This window comes from Mustelus asterias, chromosome 17 (genome assembly GCF_964213995.1).
Source record: "Mustelus asterias chromosome 17, sMusAst1.hap1.1, whole genome shotgun sequence".
In the NCBI taxonomy this organism is placed as follows: domain Eukaryota; kingdom Metazoa; phylum Chordata; class Chondrichthyes; order Carcharhiniformes; family Triakidae; genus Mustelus; species Mustelus asterias.
This window is the reverse complement of record NC_135817.1, coordinates 46417863-46440559: the sequence shown is the minus strand read 5'-3', so window position 1 is coordinate 46440559 and position 22697 is coordinate 46417863. Positions and strand designations below refer to the sequence as shown.

At 39.8% G+C, this 22697-nt stretch overlaps 1 protein-coding gene across 4 annotated transcripts in view; it reads left to right on the top strand.

The window, feature by feature from the left end:
- The first annotated feature begins 7184 nt into the window (after positions 1–7184).
- Positions 7185–22697, top strand: part of riox2 (ribosomal oxygenase 2) — a 38910-nt gene continuing 23397 nt past the window's right edge. Inside the window, exons 1-8 of one of the 4 annotated variants that reach the window (XM_078232564.1) lie at positions 7185–7415; positions 11939–12378; positions 12484–12603; positions 13257–13385; positions 15094–15197; positions 16108–16210; positions 19063–19231; positions 19989–20077. In XM_078232564.1, coding sequence (XP_078088690.1) covers positions 11941–12378; positions 12484–12603; positions 13257–13385; positions 15094–15197; positions 16108–16210; positions 19063–19231; positions 19989–20077 — 1152 coding nt within the window. In that variant the 5' untranslated portion in view covers positions 7185–7415; positions 11939–11940. Of the gene's footprint in view, positions 8311–11938; positions 12379–12483; positions 12604–13256; positions 13386–15093; positions 15198–16107; positions 16211–19062; positions 19232–19988; positions 20078–22697 lie in introns of all 4 variants that reach the window. The other 3 variants (XM_078232561.1, XM_078232565.1, XM_078232562.1) reach the window with 3 other exon arrangements.

The following is a 22697-nucleotide window of genomic DNA, read 5'->3' as shown; positions in this document are numbered from 1 at the left end:
GGAAATTATGATGTATGACTAACTGTATGTATAACTGATGTATGGAATACTCTCTGATCAAGATTTATCTTTAAAAATATAAAACCAATCTCAAGATGGTGTATGTCACAGTGAATCATTGAGACTAAAATGTTATCAGGGACTTCAGTTATGTGGAGACACAGAAGTTGGGGCTGTTCTCCCTAGAGCAGAGAGTGATGAGATGAACTTTGACTGAGGTGTTCAAAATCATGAATATTTTCACTAGAGTTAAAAATGGGAAACTATTTCCAGTGGCAGAAAAAAGGGTTGGTAACCAGAAGAGACAGATTTAAGATGAACCAGAGGCAAAATGAAGAAACATTTCTTCTTGCACATTTCTTATCTGAAATGCATTGTGTGAAAAGATGATGGAAGTAGATTTGATAGAAATAATTTAAAACCAAATTATCTAAACACTTGAAAGGGAAACATTTAAATAGCTATGGGGGAAAAGAGCAGGGCAGTGCGATTAATGGGATAGACTGACCAAAGAGCTAGCGCAGACATGAAGGAACAGGCCAGTCTGCCATCACTCACTGAGATCAGGGCTGATCTGCAACCTAACTCTATATAGCCAGTTTTGTCCCATATCCCACTCCAAAAGAGCAGAAACTGATAGCTAAGTTCTGCACACACGAGGTCGGCCTCAACCGGGATCTTGGGTTCAAGTCACACTACATGTAACCCCCACCATTTGGTCTGAGCTTGCAAAATCCTACTAACTGTCCTGGCTTGAGACAATTCACACCTCTTTAACCTGTGACTATCCCTCTCTCCACCCGCATTCTCTGTACCTGCAAAGACTTGATTCCCTGTGAAGACTCGCATTCCAACCATTATCTTGCAATTGTGTCTCTGCCTATATATGCTGTGTTTGTGAACCCACCTCTCCACTCACCTGATGAAGGAGCAGCGCTCTGAAAGCTTGCGATTCCAAATAAACCTGTTGGAATTTAACCTGGAGTTGTGAGACTTCTTACCGTGCCCGCTCCAAAGATGTGCAGGGTAGGTTGATTGGCCATGCTAAATTGTCCCTTAGTGTCAGAGAGATTAGCAGGGTAAATACGTTGGGTTATGGGCCTGAGTGAGATTGTTGTCAGTGCAGGCTTGATGGGCCGAATGCCCTCCTTCTGCACTGTGGGGATTCTATGATCTTTTGATACCTTTCGCTAATAAAAATCTCTCAGATTTAAAATTAACAATTGATCTAACATCAATTGTCATTTACAGAATATAAATCCCAATTTATACCACCTTTGTATGAAGAAGTCTTTCCTAATTTCACTCATGAATGATCAGGATATAATGTTTTGACACGGTTCCATATTCCTGTACTCCAACTGGAGGAAATAGTTTATCTCAATCTATCCTATCTTTTCCACAATGGGCTGAAAGACACTATTCTGTATCTTTTGATGATTTGTACTTGTAAAATTTATGAATTTATCTTTAGTTTTAAAAACAAATGCTGGAATTAAACTAGATTCATTGGGATTGAGAAAGGGATCTGAAGATATGTTAACATTTTCAAAGGAGGTCATTTGCAAGAGCGAGTGAAGTTTCTGAATTCTGAGTAAAGGACTTCCCAAATAAAGTAGCAACCTGTATTCTCAGATGATCATTGATCAGTTGTACATTTTCAATATTTTAAACTTTTTACATCTTTTGGTAAGATTTTTGTACATCTAATATTGGAACATCTTATTTTGGATTGGAGGTAGGAAGCAGGAAAACATTTTTCATATTAAGCAGAGTTTTAGTAAACTTGTTGGTGACATTGTTGAATTGAAGTTTAATTTCATCTCAATTATCTATAAATCCTGGATAGTATTCTGTAAAGAAATCTGAAACAATCGGTGCCACTTCATGCTCTCATCTGGACCTGGAAAAAGTTTTCAATTTTGCTTCCAATTTCCACTCCCTCTCACCTTCACATGGTCCATCTCTTGCCACTTCCCTTCCTTCACTTCTCTGTCTCCATTTCCAGTGATAGACTGACCATCAATATTCATTACAAACCCACCGACTCCCACAGTTACTTCAACTACAGCTCCTCACACACCACTCCCTGTAAGGAACCCAACCCATTCTCCCAGTTTCTCTGCCTCTGTCGCATCTGTTCTTATGATGTCACCTTTGACATGGTGCTTCTGACGTATCTGCTTTTTTCCTAAACTGAGGTTTCTCCCCACCTGTGGTTTAACAGTGCACTCAACTGGGTTTGACCTATTTCCCACATGTCTGCCCTCACCCCTTCCCCTCCCTCTAAGAACCATGATAGAGTCCCCCTTGTCCTCTTTTTTCACCCCACTAGCTTCCACATTTAAAGAATCATCCCTCCGCCATTTCCGCCAGCTCCAGTACAATGCTGCCATAAAACACATTTCCCTCTCACCACCACCCTCCCCCTCCCCACAGTCAGCATTTTGCAGGGAACATTCCCTTTATGACAGTCGGTCCACTCCATCACACCCAACTTCCCATCCCCTTCCCACTGCACCTCCCCATGCAATCGCAGAAGGTGCAACACTTCTGCCTCTTTATTTCTCCCTCCTCATTGTTCAAGGCCTCAAACACTCCTTTAGATTAAGCAGCTTTTCATTTGCAATTCCTTCAGTTTGGTCTATTGTGTTCACTATTACCAATGCAGTCTCCTCTATATTGGGGAGACTAAATTCAGACTGGGTGACTGCTTTGTGAAACACTTCCACTCAGTCAGCAAACATGACCCTGTTGCTTGCCATTTTAACTCAGCACCTTGCTCTAATGTCCACTCTATCCTTGGTCTGTTCCAATACCCAGTGAAGCCTGGCTAAAGCTGGAGGAGCAGCATCTCATCTTCCAGTTGGACATGTTGCTCAATGTTGCTCAAATAGGCTCAATGTTGAGTTTGGCAGCTTTAGATTTTGACCCTTTAACTCCATCTTAAATCTGCTTTTTAAAAAATATCCCATCCATGTATTGCCTTAATGCAAACACCCCAATCCCCCTCTCACATCAGACCATCTGTCTTTTGTTCTTAAAGTTGCTACTTTTTGTTGCAGTTTCTACAGCTCTAACACATCAGTTCTGACAAAAAGTCAAAGGACTCGAAATATTAACCCTCTTTTTCTCCTAATAGATGTTGGCACACCTGCTGAATTTTTCTAGGGTCCTCTTGTTCTTGTTTCAGACTCCAGCATCCACAGTATTTTGCTTATTTTAATATTTAATTATACCGGTTTATGTTCGTATTTATCCTCCATTCAAGCAGTACTCTTAATTGCCTGCTAAGCTGCCATGTTTATTCCCTTTTTCTTCAACCACCTATTATTAGACATCTCTGCTTCAGTCTGTCATGCATTCCATACCCTCACAATCCTCTTAAAAATCCTCCACCTAAATCTAACCTCCACTTATTCTAAAATTTTCATCCTGTTTTTAGTTACTTTGCCCATTCTTTCAGAATTTTAAACACTTCCATGAAATTGTATTTTCTCTGATGAAAACAGCTTTGTAATATCTTTGCAGGACAGAAAAGAGAGCATGTGCCACATGTAAAGTCAAGTACCCAACTGAAAAACAAGGTTACACCAGTTTGACTGTGCAAGTTGCCTTGAGGGTGCAATTACATTCCTTCCTCCTGAATGAAGAAATTATGCAAAAGTTCAAATTCCATACAAGTTATATACATTTCTTCTTTTTCATTTATTTACAAATCCAACCTACCCACTTGTTTCCAATTCCTAAGAGGACAGCTTCTTTCTAAATTTCCAGATCTTTTGGGGGAGGGGGGGCAAAATAATGGTTGGGGTTAATAATGAGAGGATTACCCCTCTCTCCACTCACATTGTCTGTTCCTTTAAGACTTGATTACCTGTAAAGACTCGCATTCCAACCATTATTTTGTAAATTGAGTTTGTGTCTTTATATGCCCTGTTTGTGATCAGAACTCCCACTCACCTGATGAAGGAGCAGTGCTCCGAAAACTTGTGGCTTGTGCAACCAAATAAACCTGTTGGACTTTAACCTGGTGTTGTGAGACTTTTTACTGTACAATCCTGCTGGCCATTTTCATGATTGCAAAGGAACTGATGGTGGCTTATTTTCTACAGGTTGAAATGTTCAGTATATTGGTCTTATATCCTTGAATTGGTTTTGCCAGCTTCACTAAACATCTGAGGGTACTTGGCACCATCACGCCATCTTGTGTCGCAAATTTCACTTCTGTGAAAGATGCTCGTTCCAATTGAACTGAAATGCTATTAACCAGCTTTTCCTAACAAAACTAGTTTTTCACCCTTCACCACATGATGGGCAATTTTGCATATTACTGCATGCACGTGACTGGAACCAACATGCTCCCTATTATGGGAATCTTCTCTCCATAATCTTCTCATTCTAAGTGTAATTGCTCCAGCTGCCGACTGAACTTTTGACAGTATAGCGATTCAGGAATCACACTAATGGATGCACCCTTGTCAACCTCCATGTTTACCAGAGTTCCATCCAACGCTACTTGGCCTACAATATCCTACAAATTTCCACTGGACATCTTTGCAATTCAGATGGTATGAACTGACTCCAGGTTGACTTAGTGCTGTTCAACAACTCTATGAAATAACTGCCATTACCTCCAGAGAGTGGTGCCTGTTAACCTTCTTACAACATGTCTTGGCAAGGTGACCCTGCTTCTTGCAGCTATAGCATTCTGCCCAGTGTTGGCCTAAGCACCGGTAACAGGACTTTTTAGTACTTCTGCGAACACTAACTACTGTCGTTGAAGCCTTCTGCTTACTCAGTTTCAACTTATTTACATCAGCAGATAACTGATAGTTGTTAATTCTGACTTCTTTCAAGTCATGTTCTACTATGTCCATGGACATTGTTGTTTGGTGAGTTATGCTCAAAGTTAACTTTGGCAACATCAGCAACTTACTACAAATGCATTCACTTTTAAACCACAGATCTGTGGTTCTCTCTTGAAATTCTCGCTTGAAATTCTCCAAAATTACAGTGAATGGACAGATTTCTCAAATCACAAAGTCCCTAGTTCTCTCATTGGGCAACTTATACCTGGTTCCAAAATCTATAGCTTTCTGCAAACTACAGTGGTTTGGGATTGTAACGCTGCTCAAGCTTATACAAAATGTCTGACAGTGCCATATCTGTTGGCTTAACAGGGTCAAGCAAATACTCAAGCATTTCATACATTCCCCGGACTGCCAAGTCTGAAATATCACCATTTTCCTTTCCCTCACTACCTGGATAACAGCTGGATTATGGGGAACAGGAGGATATAATTAGCAATGAAATATATCTCTAGTCATTCCAAATACGTACCAAAAGACTCTCGGTCACATCTATACCCAGTCGCCCAATATCTGTGGATGCAGGTATCTTTGAAGGTCAGTCCATTCGTATATAAACAGCCTTTTCACTAAGACTTTATTTTTAAAATTATTTCTCAGCAAAATTACAATTCACAGTTCCTCTACTGATTTGCTAGAAGCTTCTCCAACCAAATTTGTTCAGCCACGGAATCCACAATTCTACTTAATTGCTGGATTGTATTATCTTTGCAGGACAGAAAGGAGACATTGTGCCACATGTAAAGTCAAGTACCCAACTTAAAACTTAGTTTATTCTGGTTACACTATATGCATACATATCAAAATGGCTACAAGTGGGTGCTATAATAAGCTTCAACTTTTCTAATTCATTTCTGCATTTGTATTTCCATATAGCAGACAGTGCCCCGGTGACTGAGAATATTCTCATACTTTCAACCAATTTTTTATCCGATTTGCCTGATTCCCTCTTTCTATATCCATCAACGTTTTGAAAAGGCCTCCTTTATGGAACCATGTCAAGGTTTTTCTGAAACACCAGATCTATGAGCCCACCTTCGGCAAATGAATGGAGGGACCAGCCTATGATTCGATGAGTAGCTTTACACCATTTTTCAAATATAAGCTACCTGAATGTCCAACAAATTTGACAAGTCTGCTTTAAATAGAAAGTGCCGGAGCAGCACTCCACCACTGATCTTGTCATTACAGATGGCTGTACATGAGCAGCAACTCACCAAGGCTCCTTTGACAGCTACCAAGGGCACCAGATGATTAAGAATAACCATCACCTGTAAGTTCCCTTCCAAGCTACTCACCTTCCTGACTTGGAAATATGTCGTCTTCACTGTCATTGGGTCAAGATGCTGGAACTCCCTAACAGCACAGTGGGTGTACTTACAATAAGAAGTTTAACAACACCAGGTTAAAGTCCAACAGGTTTATTTGGTAGCAAATGCCACTAGCTTTCGGAGCGCTGCCCCTTCGTCAGGTGAAGTGGAGATCTGCTCACAAACAGGGCAAGAGTTTTAACAACACCAGGTTAAAGTCCAACAGGTTTATTTGGTAGCAAACACCATTAGCTTTCGGAGTGCTGCTCCTTCGTCAGATGGAGTGGAAATGTGCTCTCAAACAGGGCACAGAGACACAAAAATCAAGTTACAGAAGACTGATTAGAATGTGAATCCCTACAACCAGCCAGATCTTAAAGATACAATGTGGGTGGAGGGAGCATTAAGCACAGGTTAAAGAGATGTGTATTGTCTCCAGACAGGACAGCCTGCAAGTCCAGGAGGCAAGCTGTGGGGGTTACTGATAATGTGATACAGAGACACAAACTCAATTTACAGAATAATGATTGGAATGCAGTCTTTACAGTGTACTTACAACTCAGAGACTGCAGAGTGATGATTATATATCATGAACAATATAAAATTTCAGATTGGACAATCATCCAGAGGTGGAAGATAGTATAACATTTAAGCAAATCTTTGTCTCAGAGAGTTTATTTATGGGGCTGGGTTGAAAATGTGATTTGGCGATGCCACAGGCTCAGCTGCTAATGTGAATTCTTATGTCCGAGGGCCACCAAGTTGAATAATAATCAATAAAATTAAAATATATTTAAACGTCAAACCGAGGACAGGTCACCTTCAAGTTTTAATTTTGAAATGGCTTTAACTATGATACAGTTTTGTCCAGATTCACGATTGAAAAGTGAATAAATAAAAGGGTTTTAAAGAGTTACCAAGCCCATTTGATTTGTGGCATTCGATGCCTGGCGCTCAACAGACACCAAAATAAATAACAGGACGAGTAGGAAACTCTGGCAGCGGCCGGAACCTATTTCCAGGGCTGGTTTTCTGTCGGAAGCTGTAGCGGGTGGTGCCGGTTGCTGGGCCTGTTTGGAAATACTGGAATGCCTCAGGCACGCGGCGGCTCGAGCATCTCCAGGTAACGGCGGCTCGAGCTCCAGCTCCAGCCCGAGCGCCTCCAGGTAACGGCGGCCCGAGCTCCAGCCCGAGCGCCTCCAGGTAACGGCGACCCGAGCACCAGCGTCTCCAGGTAACGGCAGCCGGGGCGCAGGGGAAATGTCCAATTATCCGTGTGAGTGATCCGGTGCTGCCAGGGATCTTAACGCTTCCCCCTTCCCACCCTCCCCCCGACTGTGGCTGGAGTAGGGCGGTGTGTGGCGAGAGCTACAAAGCGTTTACTGGTCCCTGTACACCAGCCACTCCTCCCACCCCCGACACCACCCACCCCCTCCTCTCTAACTCAAACTGTCTCTCAATCCAGCCCACAGTAAATCGCCCTCTTCACCAAATTCACCCACTTCATCAAATTCACCCACTTCATCAAGTTTTTTGAAATACTTTTTACTCCATTCTTACAAGTTACAAAGCCTTATGCCTCTTTTCCCTGGTCGCTAACTAATCTTTATGCTAATATGTTACCCCCTGCACCTCTGATCTCCTGTCCTTAATATTTATGTCTCTCCTCACTCATTTTCTCTCTCTGACCTTTCATTCCTACTTCTCCCTCATGCTCCCACTATATTTCTTATGGATAAGAGATCAAGATGGAATAGTTGCTCTGGTATAAGACAGATTGCCTCTGCAGGATTTTAAAAAATCATAGAATCCCTACAGTGCAGATGGAGGCCATTCGGCCCATTGAGCCTGAACTGACAACAATCCCACCCACAACTCCACATATTTACCCTGCTACTCCCCCTGACACTAAGGGACAGTTTAGCATAGCCAATCAATCTAACCTGCGTATCTTTGGACTGTGGGAGGAAACTGGAGCACCCGGAGGAAACCCATGCAGACACGGGGAAAATGCACAAATTCCACACAGACAGTGACCCAAGGCTGGAATTGAACCTGGGTCCGTGGAGCTGAGAGGCAACAGTGTTAACCACTTATCACTTTATGATTTTATTTTTTGCATATGGCCAGTAAGTACATTGTTTTTAATGTGGATTAAAAACATGTTGTATGTACTTAATGTTTTCATTTGTATGACTGGGGAAGCAGTTACAATTTGGTGCTGAGGTTAATAATGCATTCTCTGGCTACATGTGAGGCATGTGAATGGCTGTGATGCCACCAGGAATGGGTCTTTCTGGTCAGAAGTTCAGTATATAGGTGATGGCCACAATCACAATTTAATCTGTTCCTTGTGTTCCACCTGTGGGTTCCAGTTGAGGGTTTTCCAAATTTTCTGTGGAAGGTTCAAACCAGGGACTTTACTATTTGGATCAGTAACCAGGTTGTGGTTGGTGATGTTTGCAGTCAAATAGAATGTATGCCATCAAGAAGTAGGGCTGTTGTAAGTTTGTAGCATGTGGAATGTGTTCCAATAGTTTTGCAGAATGTCAGACAAGTGTGGCAGGTTTTTCTTTTGAGGTCCTCTGTCAATGGCAGTGCTTTACTAGCTGTTAGCTGTTGGCATTGTTGCTTGAGGAGGATGATTTCTCTATGGAAATCAGAAGGTTCAATATGCACTAGCATGGGAAGCCACTTGAGCTGTGTTGGTTTCGCGTTCCAGAAAAAACACTGACTTCTCGAAGGTGGGTATTTATCACATTTGTGTGGTGGCTTCTGAGCTAGTTTGAGCAGCAGTACTCTGCTGTTGGGTAGACCAGAGGAAGTGAAGCAGTGCATAGTATGTTGGCACTAGTACTTGCCAGTTTCTGTATTAGATTCACTCACGTTTTGACCTTGGCTCAGCTGTTCTGGAGGTTTTGCCGGTAGGTCAATGCATAGTCAAGAGTGATGCCAAGGTATTTTGGCATTAGGTCATGGGTGAGTGATTGGCCACATAACTGGACATGATGTATTTTGCTGGCCTTCCCTGGCATTGAAAATGCACTTCGTAATAGGCAATGACGTACTTTTGCTATTCAGTCCAAAAGCCCAATGTTTCCCTACTTAGGGACAATGAATGAAGCAGGAAGGAGACTGAAGTAACTTTTTCTATCAGTATATATTTTAGATTGTTCACATTGTTACAATTACGAGGTTTCTAAGATTGTTACATTTTGGGATTGTGTCTTAAAATTTTAAGTAAAATGAAGGTGGACATGCGACCTGTTCTGAAGTCTGCCTGCGATAAGCCTGGTTGGTTTATTTGTTAGAGATTAAAGGAAGGTTCAGATTGTTTTGTTGGGAAGAAGGAGCAAGGTATTTATGCTTGGCGACAATGGCAGCAACCTCCATAGTCCTAGAGAAGTGGTGAGAATGTCTGGCTGTAAACAGGTGTGCTTTAAACTGTCCATTTCGTCCCAAGGTGAAAGAGAATTTAGTTCTCAAGGATGGCATTTCTACCTAGATACAAGGCCCATGTGAATCATATTGCCATGGAGAAAGGTGTAGATAAAGCCATTGTAAAGATCAGAATACAGGCTTTCCTAGAATGTCACTGAATATCAATGTTTGGAGTCTGCCTGGATCTTGGAGAGAGGAGGCAGCGAGATAAAAATCTTTATGGTTCACTGCACACGAATGGGCTGGAAGCTTGCATTCAGATTGAAAAGGCCAAATTCATGGGGATTTAAAACAAGGCTAGAAGAGTCACCATCCTGGGCGAGAGAAGGAGTCCCTGGGAAAACCGCACTGTGAAAGAGGATTGGAGGATAGCTAATGTGGTCCCGTTATTTAAGAAGGGTAGGAAGGATAACCCGGGAAATTATAGGCCGGTGAGCTTGACGTCCGTGGTCGGGAAGTTGTTGGAGAGGATTCTTAGAGATAGGATGTATGTGCATTTAGAAAGGAATAAACTCATTAACGATAGTCAGCATGGTTTTGTGAGAGGGAGGTCATGCCTCACTAACCTGGTGGAGTTTTTTGAAGAAGTGACTAGAATGGTTGACGAGGGAAGGGCCGTGGATGTCGTCTATATGGACTTTAGTAAAGCGTTTGACAAAGTCCCTCATGGTAGGTTGGTGCAAAAGGTTGGATCTCATGGGGTAAAGGGGGAGGTGGCTAGATGGGTGGAGAACTGGCTTGGTCACAGAAGACAGAGGGTGGTAATGGAAGGGTCTTTTTCCGGCTGGATGCCTGTGACTAGTGGTGTTCCGCAGGGCTCTGTATTGGGACCTCTGCTGTTTGTGATTTATATAAACGATCTGGAAGAAGGTGTAACTGGGGTGATCAATAATTTTGCGGACGACACGAAAATGGCTGGACTTGCAGATAGTGAGGAACATTGTCAGAGGCTACAGAAGGATATAGATAGGCTGGAAATTTGGGCAAAGAAATGGCAGATGGAGTTCAATCCAGATAAATGCGAAGTGATGCATTTTGGTAGAACTAAGGTAGGGGGGAGCTATACGATAAATGGCAGAACCATAAAGGGTGTAGATATGCAGAGGGACCTGGGTGTGCAAGTCCACCCAGGTGACGGCACAGTTGGAGAAGGTAGTGAAGAAGGCATATGGCATGCTTGCCTTTATAGGACGGGACATAGAGTATAAAAGTTGGGGTCTGATGTTGCGGTTGTATAGAACGTTGGTTCGGCCGCATTTGGAATACTGCGCCCAGTTCTGGTCGCCACACTACCAGAAGGACGTGGAGGCTTTAGAGAGAGTGCAGAGGAGGTTTACCAGGATGTTGCCTGGTATGGAAGGGCTTAGTTATGAGGAGAGATTGGGTAAACTGGGGTTGTTCTCACTGGAAAGACGGAGGATGAGGGGTGACCTAATAGAGGTGTGTAAAATTATGAAAGGCATAGATAGGGTGAACGGTGGGAAGCTTTTTCCCAGGTCGGTGGTGATGTTCACGAGGGGTCATAGGTTCAAGTTGAGGGGGGGGAGGTTTAACACGGATATCAGAAGGACGTATTTTACACAGAGGGTGGTGGGGGCCTGGAATGCGCTGCCGGGCAAGGTGGTGGAGGCGGACACACTGGGAACGTTTAAGACTTATCTAGCTAGCCACATGAACAAAGTGGGAATGGAGGGACACAAAAGAATGGTCTAGTTTGGACCAGGGAGCGGTGCGGGCTTGTTCCTGTGCTGTATTGTTCTTTGTAAAGACTGATCTAAGATTGCAAGTTACCATGCTGAGAAAGGAGAAGATCTTGAATAAACTCTTCCAAGCTAAGAATCACTTTGGGTTGATTCTGGTTGAGTAGTTGCTTGAAAGACACTGCAAAGTATACCCGGGAAGTTTTTTTTGGTTGGTCTGAGAATAAGAAGGGAGGAGATATCTTGCTCTGTGATTTAAAGTAGACATTGCCAATAAAGATAGTGTTTAGTTAAAAGTGTTTTTTGTCAGTTATTACAGAAAATGTCTTAAAACATAAAATCTTGACATGTAATTCTTTTAGCTATTAACTGGAAGTTAATTTTTAAAAATAAATGTAATTGTCTTTGGGGGGATCGTACCAAAACAAATGGTTCTTTCTAAGAATGTAGTTACTTCTTTTGGCTGTTCTGTTTTGGCTAAACCTGACTTAGAGTTTAAAATCGCTTCTGGCATGGCTTTTAGAGTTAGGGTGGGTTATGACGCAGAGATGTTTGTAATGTGAATGTATGATGAGCCATTCGATAATAAAACACAACTTTTTTCTTTCCTGTAAAGAAATGCTGAAGAAGGTTGGCAGGAAACCAGAACCCGATTCTGAGAGAGAAGATGCTGACATCTGCAAAAGAGTCAAGTTAGATCCAGGTGTTTCCAGCATAGTTCTTGACTTCAAAAGCCCAGCCAGCTTGTTTGAAAGTCTGATCTCTCCCATCGGAAGCAAAGAGTTCTTCAATGAATATTGGGAGCAGAAACCTCTCCTCATTCAGAAGAATGATCCTTCAGTAGCTTCTTACTACCAATCATTATTTAAGTTTGATGATTTAAAGGAAATCTGCAAAGATGATGTGTTTTATGGAAGAGATGTTAATTTTTGTCGATGTGTAAGCGGGAAGAAGAAGGTTTTAAATAAAGATGGGAAGGTTAATTACACACAACTAAAGAAAGACTTTGAGCAGAAGAAGGCTACAATACAGTTTCACCAACCACAGAGGTTTAAGGTACAGTATCTGAATGATATCTGTTTTCAGGTGTGATTTATAGTAGAAATATCTTTTGATTTTAATTTTGGCGCAAAGCACACTTTTTCTTTACTCTTTTTCAAGGATGAATTGTGGAAGATCCAGGAAAAATTGGAATGTTTCTTTGGCTCATTAGTTGGATCCAATGTTTACATCACACCTCCAGGTTCTCAGGGTCTACCACCCCATTATGATGATGTTGAGGTATGATTTAAAAATTTCCCCTGCTGCTCTCATTTCGGGATTTGGAGTGAATAAAAGGCACGCTATATTTTGTTTGGAGAAAAAATCTGCTTCAGTTTATATTCCATGGCAAAAGTCAGGGTGTCTATGTTCTCTAATTTTCTTATTAACCTTATTAATAAAATGCTGCAAAATAAAATGTCCGGACTTAAATAAAATAAAAGAAGAAATTTGAGGAATGATGTCTGCTGTCAAGTGACAGTTTGCAGTATTTTATTAATAAGGTTATTAAGTGAGTTTAACTGTACAATGCAGGCAGAGTTGTATTAACCGAGTTCATTTCATTTGTTTTTATTTTGATTTTCTTGTATTAGGTTGGTAGCTCATAATGAATGTTATTACTTGCTGCAACTAACATCAACCTTTGTTCATGTATTTAAACATAGTGTATATATGTACATGTGGTGTTTATATTTCTCTAATTTTATAATAAAACATTTATGCATATGTACTGCAGCAACAATTCCGTTATGAGCCTGGAAAAGAGAAATGGAAGAGAGAGAGATATCTTTATTCCTTTTCAAGCATTGCTTATTCGAGCACAGTATTCAGAGCAATGACAGACATCCTGCTCGTTTAATTTCTTCTGATTTTTTTTTTCTTTGCACTGGTAGGTGTTTATTCTGCAGCTGGAGGGAGAGAAGCACTGGCGTCTCTACAAACCCACAAAACCCTTAGCTCGTGAATATAGCATAGAACCTGAAGACCGGATTGGAAATCCAACCCATGAATTTACGTTAAAGGTAATGAATTAATATTATTAGTGTGTACTTAATTAGATTTGCCATTTTGTTTTTAATTTTTTGTACTAAGTTTTTACTTATCTGTGACAAATTATTACAGAGCATTTCACGTATTTTGTACTTTTCTGGAACATTCTCTTATTTTCTGGTATAGTTTACCTGTAAGTAATTAGTCTTTTTTGTGGCTTCTTAAAGGAAGATCATGTAACAGTCATACTTGAGGCTATCTTTGGAAGGCAGTCTGCCATGAAGATCAGGTTTTCACACTGAATTTATGCTTAAAGCTTAGCATCAGTGTAAAGCAATTTCAGGCTCAAACTAATACTAAACATCTAGAGCGTGAATGCATATTACACACTGCCACTAAAACAGAATGTCCCAAATGAATCCAACTGCATGTTCGGTTAGACGCCTGCCTCAATAACATTTTCAGTGGACTCTCCAGAAATGTTGACTTTTAAAGCGATTATTCTGAGGATCTGGGTGACCAGCGTTAAGGTAGTATGTATTACCCATTCCACTATTCTGAGCCTATTGAAAGCCAATCACATTGTGTGGGATAAAAACAGAAAAGATCTGACAATATCTATGGTGAGAGAAACAGAGTGAGCATTTTAGGTTTTGTGAGCTTTCATCAGAATGCAATGTGAAACTAATCACATGTAGACCAGAGTACATAGGGGTGACAGGCTGCTTTTCGTGAAAAATTACTGTGAACCAGTTGAGTTTTTCTGGCACTAGTCCATAAATTGCCAGATATTTTGAGTTCAATTTCAAAACTTGCCATGGTGGGATGCGAACTTGTGACCTTTGGGTCCAGTACCACAGCACTGTTTTATTTACACACTTATTGTTGTAAACCAACACAATAATTATTAAACTATGATAATTAACTGCCTAAATCGTTAGTTAATAATAATTTATTGTTTGCTACGTCAACTTCTCGAGAAAATAACACTTAATAGGGGAGTATAAGGCTAGGGAAGTACTTTCTATGCCACTGCATATGCAATTGCAGCTGATTTCTGGCTTGGGGACGTTCCAGATTGGTTAGCAGCACAGTGATCCACCAATTCTCATTTCAATTAATGGAACTGCTTTGGAGTGCATTCCTCCTTAATTTTAAAGCGTGTTCATAGTTGTCCACCATTTAGACACAAGATGGCGTGGGTTTGGGGAGGCAGGAGCGCAGGTACATCATACCTTTTGGTATAAATAATACCATCACTTCATTCTCATTCTGTAAGATGGTCACTCTTAACTTTGTCTATCTGAAATAAAGAAGGTATATATGTAACTGGCTTTCCTACATTTGAAGTGCATGAGTTTAACTTTAATGAACATTTGAGTGAATGTTAAATTAAGGAATCAGAAAACATCGTTAAATAATATAAGGTTTAATAACTTAAGTTGTTACATATGTGGCATTTTTTCCATATTCCTCCTCTTGTAGTTTTGATCAGAACCTTGAGACATTTTACGATGTCAGAAGCGCAAAATAAATGTAAATGGCTATTAAAGCTGTCATAGAACACAGTAAATAGTGGGTGTGAAAAGAAAATAGAAACTATGTATCAATATTTTAAAAAGAAATACTGCATGAGCAAAGTCAGAAATGTTCCCCTATTCTATCCATTGACCTGCACAACATGACAAAATGTAATAAACTAATAATGGAAAGGTCCATTTGCTTCCTTTTTTTTTCCAGCCAGGTGATCTGTTATATTTTCCTAGAGGAACAATCCACCAAGCAGATACCCCAACTGGAGGCTCACATTCTACCCATATTACCATAAGCACTTACCAGAACAAGTAAGAGCTCTTTATGTTGGTTTATGTTTTATATGAATTTTGCACTTGGAATTAGTAACTTTTAGCAGCAATTAATTTTTTTCTATGACCTTCCTTACTTTCTGACCCCACTTCAAAATTTAGCAGTTCAATGACTAATCAAAATGCAAGCTAAAGTCCCCCACGCATCTTAAGCTCAGTCTATTTATGAATGAGATTGATATGTGGGAAATGGGGTAAGACTGTAGATTATGTAATTCTAATGTCATTATCCATCTAGCCACTTTGTATTAGATATGATGGCCACGGTTATTTTTGCAATCAACTCAAACCTCTAGGTTCAATGCTCTACACCAAGCCTTGCAATCCAAAGTATGATCAAAATAGTATCCATTTATTGTGCACACATTTCCTGTAAGTACTTTGTATTTATTCATCTGGGGCGGGATTTTATGGCCTCGCTCATCCCGAAACTCTAAAATTCTGTCAGAGGTCAATGGACCTTCCCATGTTCCGCCCCTTACCCACTCCGATTCCCGTGGCGGTAAAGTTCCATCCTTTGTGTTCATCCCAAAGTAATAGTCAAAGGCAAAGAGCAAATAAGCAACTTTTACAGATTTTTTTAAAAGGTAAGCAGGATTTTAAAAACTAATTATGTTTGTGTAGAAGCCAAGAGCCAGTAGTGATAAGTGTAAAAATGACAGAAGTTGGGGAAAAAAGCTTGAGAACAATTTAAGGAACTAATCATAAGATTACTTGCACTGTAACTGTTCTAAAGAGATAAAATAGAAATAATGTAAACTCATTTCACTCCTGTTCAAAGATATTTGGGAATATATTCCTCTATCTCTACAGAAGGCACTGTTAATTGGCAGTAACATTTGTCCAGTACCGCATTTATTGTTTTAAATAAAGATGTTTTTCATTGTAGTACCTGGGGAGATTATCTACTCGATGTGATTCCTTGGCTTGTTTATGATACAATGAAAGAAGACATTGAATTATCCAGAGGTCTACCTAGGCAATATCTTATGGTATGGATCTTTAATTTTTCTTTTTTTGGATTCAATGATTTTTTTTTCTCAATCTGATATTCTCCTGCAACTTTAGAAGACAGTGCATGTTTGAATTTTTAAAAATTCTCTATCTCTATCTTTTCATCTGGATGGCTTACAAGAGAAGTGGAAATCTGCATTTTTGAGGTGGGAGCATAAGCTGAGTCTAAAAAAGATAATGGGGGAGAAAATTGAACTTGCGCCCAGAACTGGTGGAATAATCTTTTTGCACATCATCCTATATTGGCCAGAAGTTTAAAACAAATTTGGCTTCATACCTAAGCTGCAAGCCCAAATGGGCACCTTGTTATGTTGCAGCATTAAACTGATGGTCAATGGTGCCATTATGGTGTCTGGTACATTTCGTTTCGAGCTTTTGGTATGCAATTTGGAGGCCTAAACTACCTGTGAGTTGCAAAATGAACAACACTAAGTTTAAGTATCACTGCCAAAACAAAACATCATCATGAATTGGCTGAGTTTTTATCACTTCTTAACCAATCTGCCACCTCAAGAATAACATGGTAAAAAGGCGTCCCAGTGGAGTGGAGGGAACTACCAATTCTTTTGATAATCAAATGAGAACAGTAAGCGTAGGAAGGGTATCCTTACTTCAAGCTGCTTCATTATAGTAGTGATTAATCCAGAAGGGATAAAAAAGATATATCTCCCAACTCTGAAAATGAAAGTCATTAATCCAGAGGTTGATGGTTTGCTTTAAATTACTTCTCCATATGCAGTTATAGATATTTTTGACATAATTAAATTGTCTTTACAATGATCTCGGATTTTCTGGATTGCACTTGGAACAAAATTAAACCAAAAGGTAAAGTTTTTAAAGTTTATTAGTGTCACAAGTAGCTTACATTCACACTGCAATGAAGTTACTGTAAAAATCCCCTAGACGTCACACTCCGGCACCTGTTCGGGTACACTGAGGGAGAATTTACCATGGCCAATCCACCTAACCAGCATGTCTTTCGGACTGTGGGAGGAAACTGGAGCACCCGGAGGAAACCCACGCAGACACGGAGAGAACATGCAGACTCTGCACAGAGGTGCCCAAGCCGGGAATCGAACCCAGGTCCCTGGAGCTGTGAGGCAGCAGTGCCACCCTACCTGTGTCTGCATTAAACTTGTGTCAGTTTCTTATGGAGTTCATTTATCTATGCATGAATGTAAGCATCAACATAGAATGAGTGTAAATACAGTGCCACTAACGGGGTAAATAGTAAACGGGGTAAGCTGTTCTCTTCTACTATAGTGCCTCATTCTCAGAGCATTTTGCCTCTGCTCCTCTTCTTCCCCTTCTGTTTTTATGCATAAGGGGAATATGTCCATTGGAAAAACCTTTCAGCTGTCTAGCACTTCTCAAGCTGCATCAACATGTCTTTGACAGCATGTCTTTGGAAGCCAACAAAGGGTCTTGGGATATAAGGCGTGTTGACCACTCTCACAACTAGTGAAATCTGGACTGTCTGTTTATGTCATGTTAAGATCCTTGAGAGCTTTCCATCAGTGGTGTTTGCACTAACAGCGGTTCTGGGGATCCAATGGGAGAACTGCTAGAATAATGCTAGCGTCCTCCATGAGGCAGCATTTGCCAGCATAGAAGCTCTGCTCCTGCAGAACCAACTCCAATAGACGGACCATTGCGTCTGGATGCTCGGAAACAGCCTCTCTGGCAAGTTCTCTTCTCCCAGCTTTCTGATGGTCAACTCTGTTGAAAGTGGCTAAAGGAAAAGGTATATGGATACACTCAGGGATGTCCTAAAGCACAGAGACATTACACCATTGACTGGGAGGAGAAAGCTATGGACCGCTTGGCATGGCTGCACCTAGTTGTCAATGTGCAAGCTGCTTCGAGGCTCGGTGAGGTAGAATGGCGGCAGCAAAGAAAGGATAGGGAAGCCAACCCAAGGGCTGCAAATTCCACTCTCCTGCCCAACAACATGTCCTCCACTGTGGAAGAACTTGTGGATCTGGAATCAGGCTCCTCGGTCATCTGTAGACTCACCAAGCCTGGCGGACATCATCCTCAATTTCAAGGGACGGCCAATGATCGATTAACAACTTCACAACAGTGTGCGGTCCAAAAGTTTCAGTTTTATTGTGACTGATAGCACTTTGATTAAATATAGTGCAGATCTCATTCAGGAAAATTGCAATTAAATATTCAGATATCTAATTTGTACTTACATTAGGTTATTTCAGGCTGTGCTGAAGATACATCCACAGCGAAGTATTTGCACAAATCCAGGTAATTCATTTGAGCTCGTCATTCTCAAGGACGCAGCAGTGTAAATGAGCGGAACGTGCTTTTGGAGAAGTATCTTAGACACAGTGGATGCAGTCTAGGAAATTTGTGCATAGCAATGTTGCAGCATAAAATTTGTGTAAATCAGTTTATGCTTAAGATTCCTTATGAGTTGAGCACATAATCTAGGCTCATCTGATATTGGCTAACTGAATTGCTAGTGCTTCAATATTAAGGCACCAGCACTGTCAGAAGATCTACCTTTTCAGATGAGATGTTAAATTGACACCTATTCTGTCTGTAGGGAGCTGTGAAAGATACAGTGGCAGTATGTAAGGAAGAACAGAGTTCTCCCTGTGTCCTGCTAGTATTCATCCTTCCAGTAGCACAATCAACTCAATTAATGTTCATTATTTATGACACCTCTTTATATGCTGCTGTTGTTCCCTATAAAATAAAAAAATTCCTCTTCAAAAGTACTTAAATTGGTTGTGAAATGCTTTGAGATGTCCTAAAGATGTGAAAGGAACTATATACATTTTACATTTGTTCTTTCATTCTGTGGGTTTTATAGCAGATGGGTTCGTCAACCGATTCAGCAAGGAAACTGAGTGAATTCCTGCGAGGGTTGGCAGATCAGGTAGAGAATGGAAAAGAAACAAGATCATCTGAGATGAAAAAAGATTTTATTTTAAACAGATTACCTCCATACATGAGCAACACTTCAGATTGTTTAACACAAGGTGAGGTTGAGGGATTTATTTAAACTCTTTTTGTAAATGTTTGTGATCACTGCAAAAACTGAAATCAACTCTTCATTAAACTTCATGTGCTTTGGATACACCTCAGAAATTTGAATATTGAAATGATAGCAGTCATCAATCAATGCTTATGTTAAAACATGATGTGGCGATGCCGGCGTTGGACTGGGGTGAACACAGTAAGAGTTTTAACAACACCAGGTTAAAGTCCAACAGGTTTATTTGGTAGCAAATACCATTAGCTTTCGGAGCGCTGCACCTTCGTCAGATGGTTCCACTCCATCTGACGAAGGAGCAGCGCTCCGAAAGCTAATGGTATTTGCCACCAAATAAACCTGTTGGACTTTAACCTGGTGTTGTTAAAACTCTTACTATCTTAAAACAAACATGACAAGTACATTTTAATGTGAAAATGTGTGTATCTTTTCACATTGGATAGTGAAATAGATGTTCATAATGAAGGAGTATTCTTGTCAAACACTATCTGTAAATCTATAGGCAAGAATTTTCCAAGATTGAGTAATTTTGGGGGCAACCTTGCTATCTTTCCTAATTTCTTTGAACACTCTCGCATCAGGATTGTCAAGACCCAGTAACGTAATTCGCTTTTAGTTCTGTGCTACCTGAGGAACTCCTACAGCAATGTCTTTGGATAAGGTGATCTTGACTATGTCATCTGTCTGCTGATTAGACATAATTAGTGTGTGTACATGCTAACTAGTTTTATTTTCTTCTCTAGCTGGGAAACTGCCCAAACTCAATGATCAGATCAAGTTAAGATTTAAAGACCATACCATGATTTTAGTTGAACACGATCAAGAAAGGACGGTTAGTATAGACAAGAATTTAATTGTTTAAACAGTCTTCTCTTTAGAGTGAGTTTGATAACTGGAAATTATTCCAGATTTCTAGATGTACTTCCTAGTATAGAGAAGTAGAAATACCAGTGGGACTTTTAATATTATTCAGAAGTTAGTTTGGCAAATATTTTACCTTTGTGAATGAATTTTATAAATTTGACATGTTCTATTTGGGTAGCAGAGGAAAAATGTTACTTTTTTAAAACTAATTTTAAAATGGCGAGAGTATTCATCAATGTGCTTCAATAGATATTGATTTATTTGTGTGTCACAATTATTCAATTGTAAATTCATTTGATATCTGGTCATGTCATAGCCTGAATTAAGGCTACTGCTTTGACAGTTGTCAAATGATATCTTTAAATTAAAAATTATTTTCTATAGAATTTTAATTCAAATAATTTCTTCGCAAAAGTAATTGTATTATTTCTATAATAACTAAAATGTACGTTCACCGTTTAATTGATTGTTGCATTAATGTTCTATGGAGTGGTTGAATACTTCTGAATGAGATCATTGGGAAATATCTCAGGGTATTGTGTTTGTAAAAGTAGTGAGAATTACGGACCCTTGATTATTAGCAGCCGAATACTCCTATTACAAATATGAAGTTGAATCTGGAAATCAGGGAATAATGGATAAATGGAAATTCGTAGAGATACTTGACAAGTACTGTACTTTAATGTTTACAAAAGGGGACTGTGGGAATTGGCTTAAAGTGGGATGAGAAATATTATAAAATGTAATAAGCTAAAGAAGGATGAAGTGTCTGATCCTGATGGGACACAACATAACAATATTTAAGCTGAAAACCAAGAAGGATGTTAACTAAAACAAAGAGACAGTTAATAAATTTGGCAAAAAGCTGATTTTAATGGGTGAGAATGGAACTGGAGAAAATAATGTGGACAATTTTATTGACAAAGAAAGAAATAGAGCAGCAATGGGAAACATTTAAAATTATGTTCAATAGAGTCTAGGAGAAACTAATCATAAGAACTAGGAGCAGGAGTAGGCAATTTAGCCCCTCGAGCCTGCTTCGCCATTTAATACGATCATGGCTGATCTTATCTTGGCTTCAATTTCATGTACCTGCCGTTCACCATAGCTCTTTAAACCCTTACTGGTTCTGTCCACCCCTTCCTTAAATTTACTCAAAATCCCAGCATCCACCATGCTTTGGGGTAGTGAATTCCACAGACTCATAACCCTTTGAGAGAAGTAATTTCTCCTCATCTCTGTTTTTTTCCCATTTGGAAAAGAACAAAAACAAACTGGTTAGTAATGTCACACCATGGATGTAAAGAGAAATAGGAAGAAATTTAAAGTAAAAAGAAAAGTATAAAATGTATAGACAAAGGTGAGAATTAGAAAAAAGAACATTAAAAAATTGTGAAAGATGTCAGAGAAACAATTAAGGCAGATACTACACAACTAAATTATCAAGGAATATGAAAATGAATACTGAACCACTGTGCGGGCAAGAATAGCAAAAGAAAAAGTATCAGATAGGGACAGGGCCCCAAGGTATACACATGATAATCTCACACACGTTGACAGGAAAGTAGAAAAAGTATTAAATGATTACTTTGCCTTGGTATTTACCAGGGAAACTAATGTGGTGGGCATAAAAAGAAGAGATCAAAAAATATACGAAGACATTTAAGACGGGAAGGTGGGGTGGACAGTTGAAAAGCTAATCAAACTTAGAGGATAAAACCCCTGGTCTGGATGGATTGCATCCAGGCATATTAAAAGACATTGGCAAGATTTAGTGGGAGAACTACATATAGAACATTACAGTGCAGTACAGGCCCTTCGGCCATCGATGTTGCGCCGACCAGTGGAACCAATCTAAAGCCCCTCTAATCTACACTATTCCAATATCATCCATATGTTTATCCAATAACCATTTGAATGCTCTTAATGTTGATGAGTCCACTACTGCTGCAGGCAGGGCATTCCACACCCTTGCTACTCTCTGAGTAAAGAACCTACCTCTAACATCTGTCCTATATCTCTCACCCCTCAATTTAAAGCTATGTCCCCTCGTGCTAGCCATCACCATCACCATATATATATATATATATATATTAAAAAATCATGAGAAGAAGGATTAGTGCCAGATCTTTTGATCCTTCTAATATCATGTCCTTCTGATAAATACTGAAACAAATAATCATAATATTTAATATTTCTACGATATTGCTGTCAGTACCTATGTGATTATTGTGTGTCTACCTTAGTGGCCCTATCCATATCCTGAATCTTTGGTGTGCTAATGTGATGTCTATATTTAAAAAGAACATATCCAGGGAACTGTAGACCATTTAGCTTAGTGTCACATGTAGAAAAGATCATTGATCCATTACTCAAAGATGAATAGAGAAACATCCATATAATAAAAAAGTCAGCACAATTCCAAAATGTAAAGCCACTCATAACTAACCTTGTTGAATTCTTTGAAGAAGTAACCAAAAAGTAGACATTATATATTTAGATTTCCAAGAGGTTTTGAGAAGGGACCCATATAATAGAATTATGAGTAAGGTTTGAATATTGGATCTAGTGACAAATAGCAGAATGGA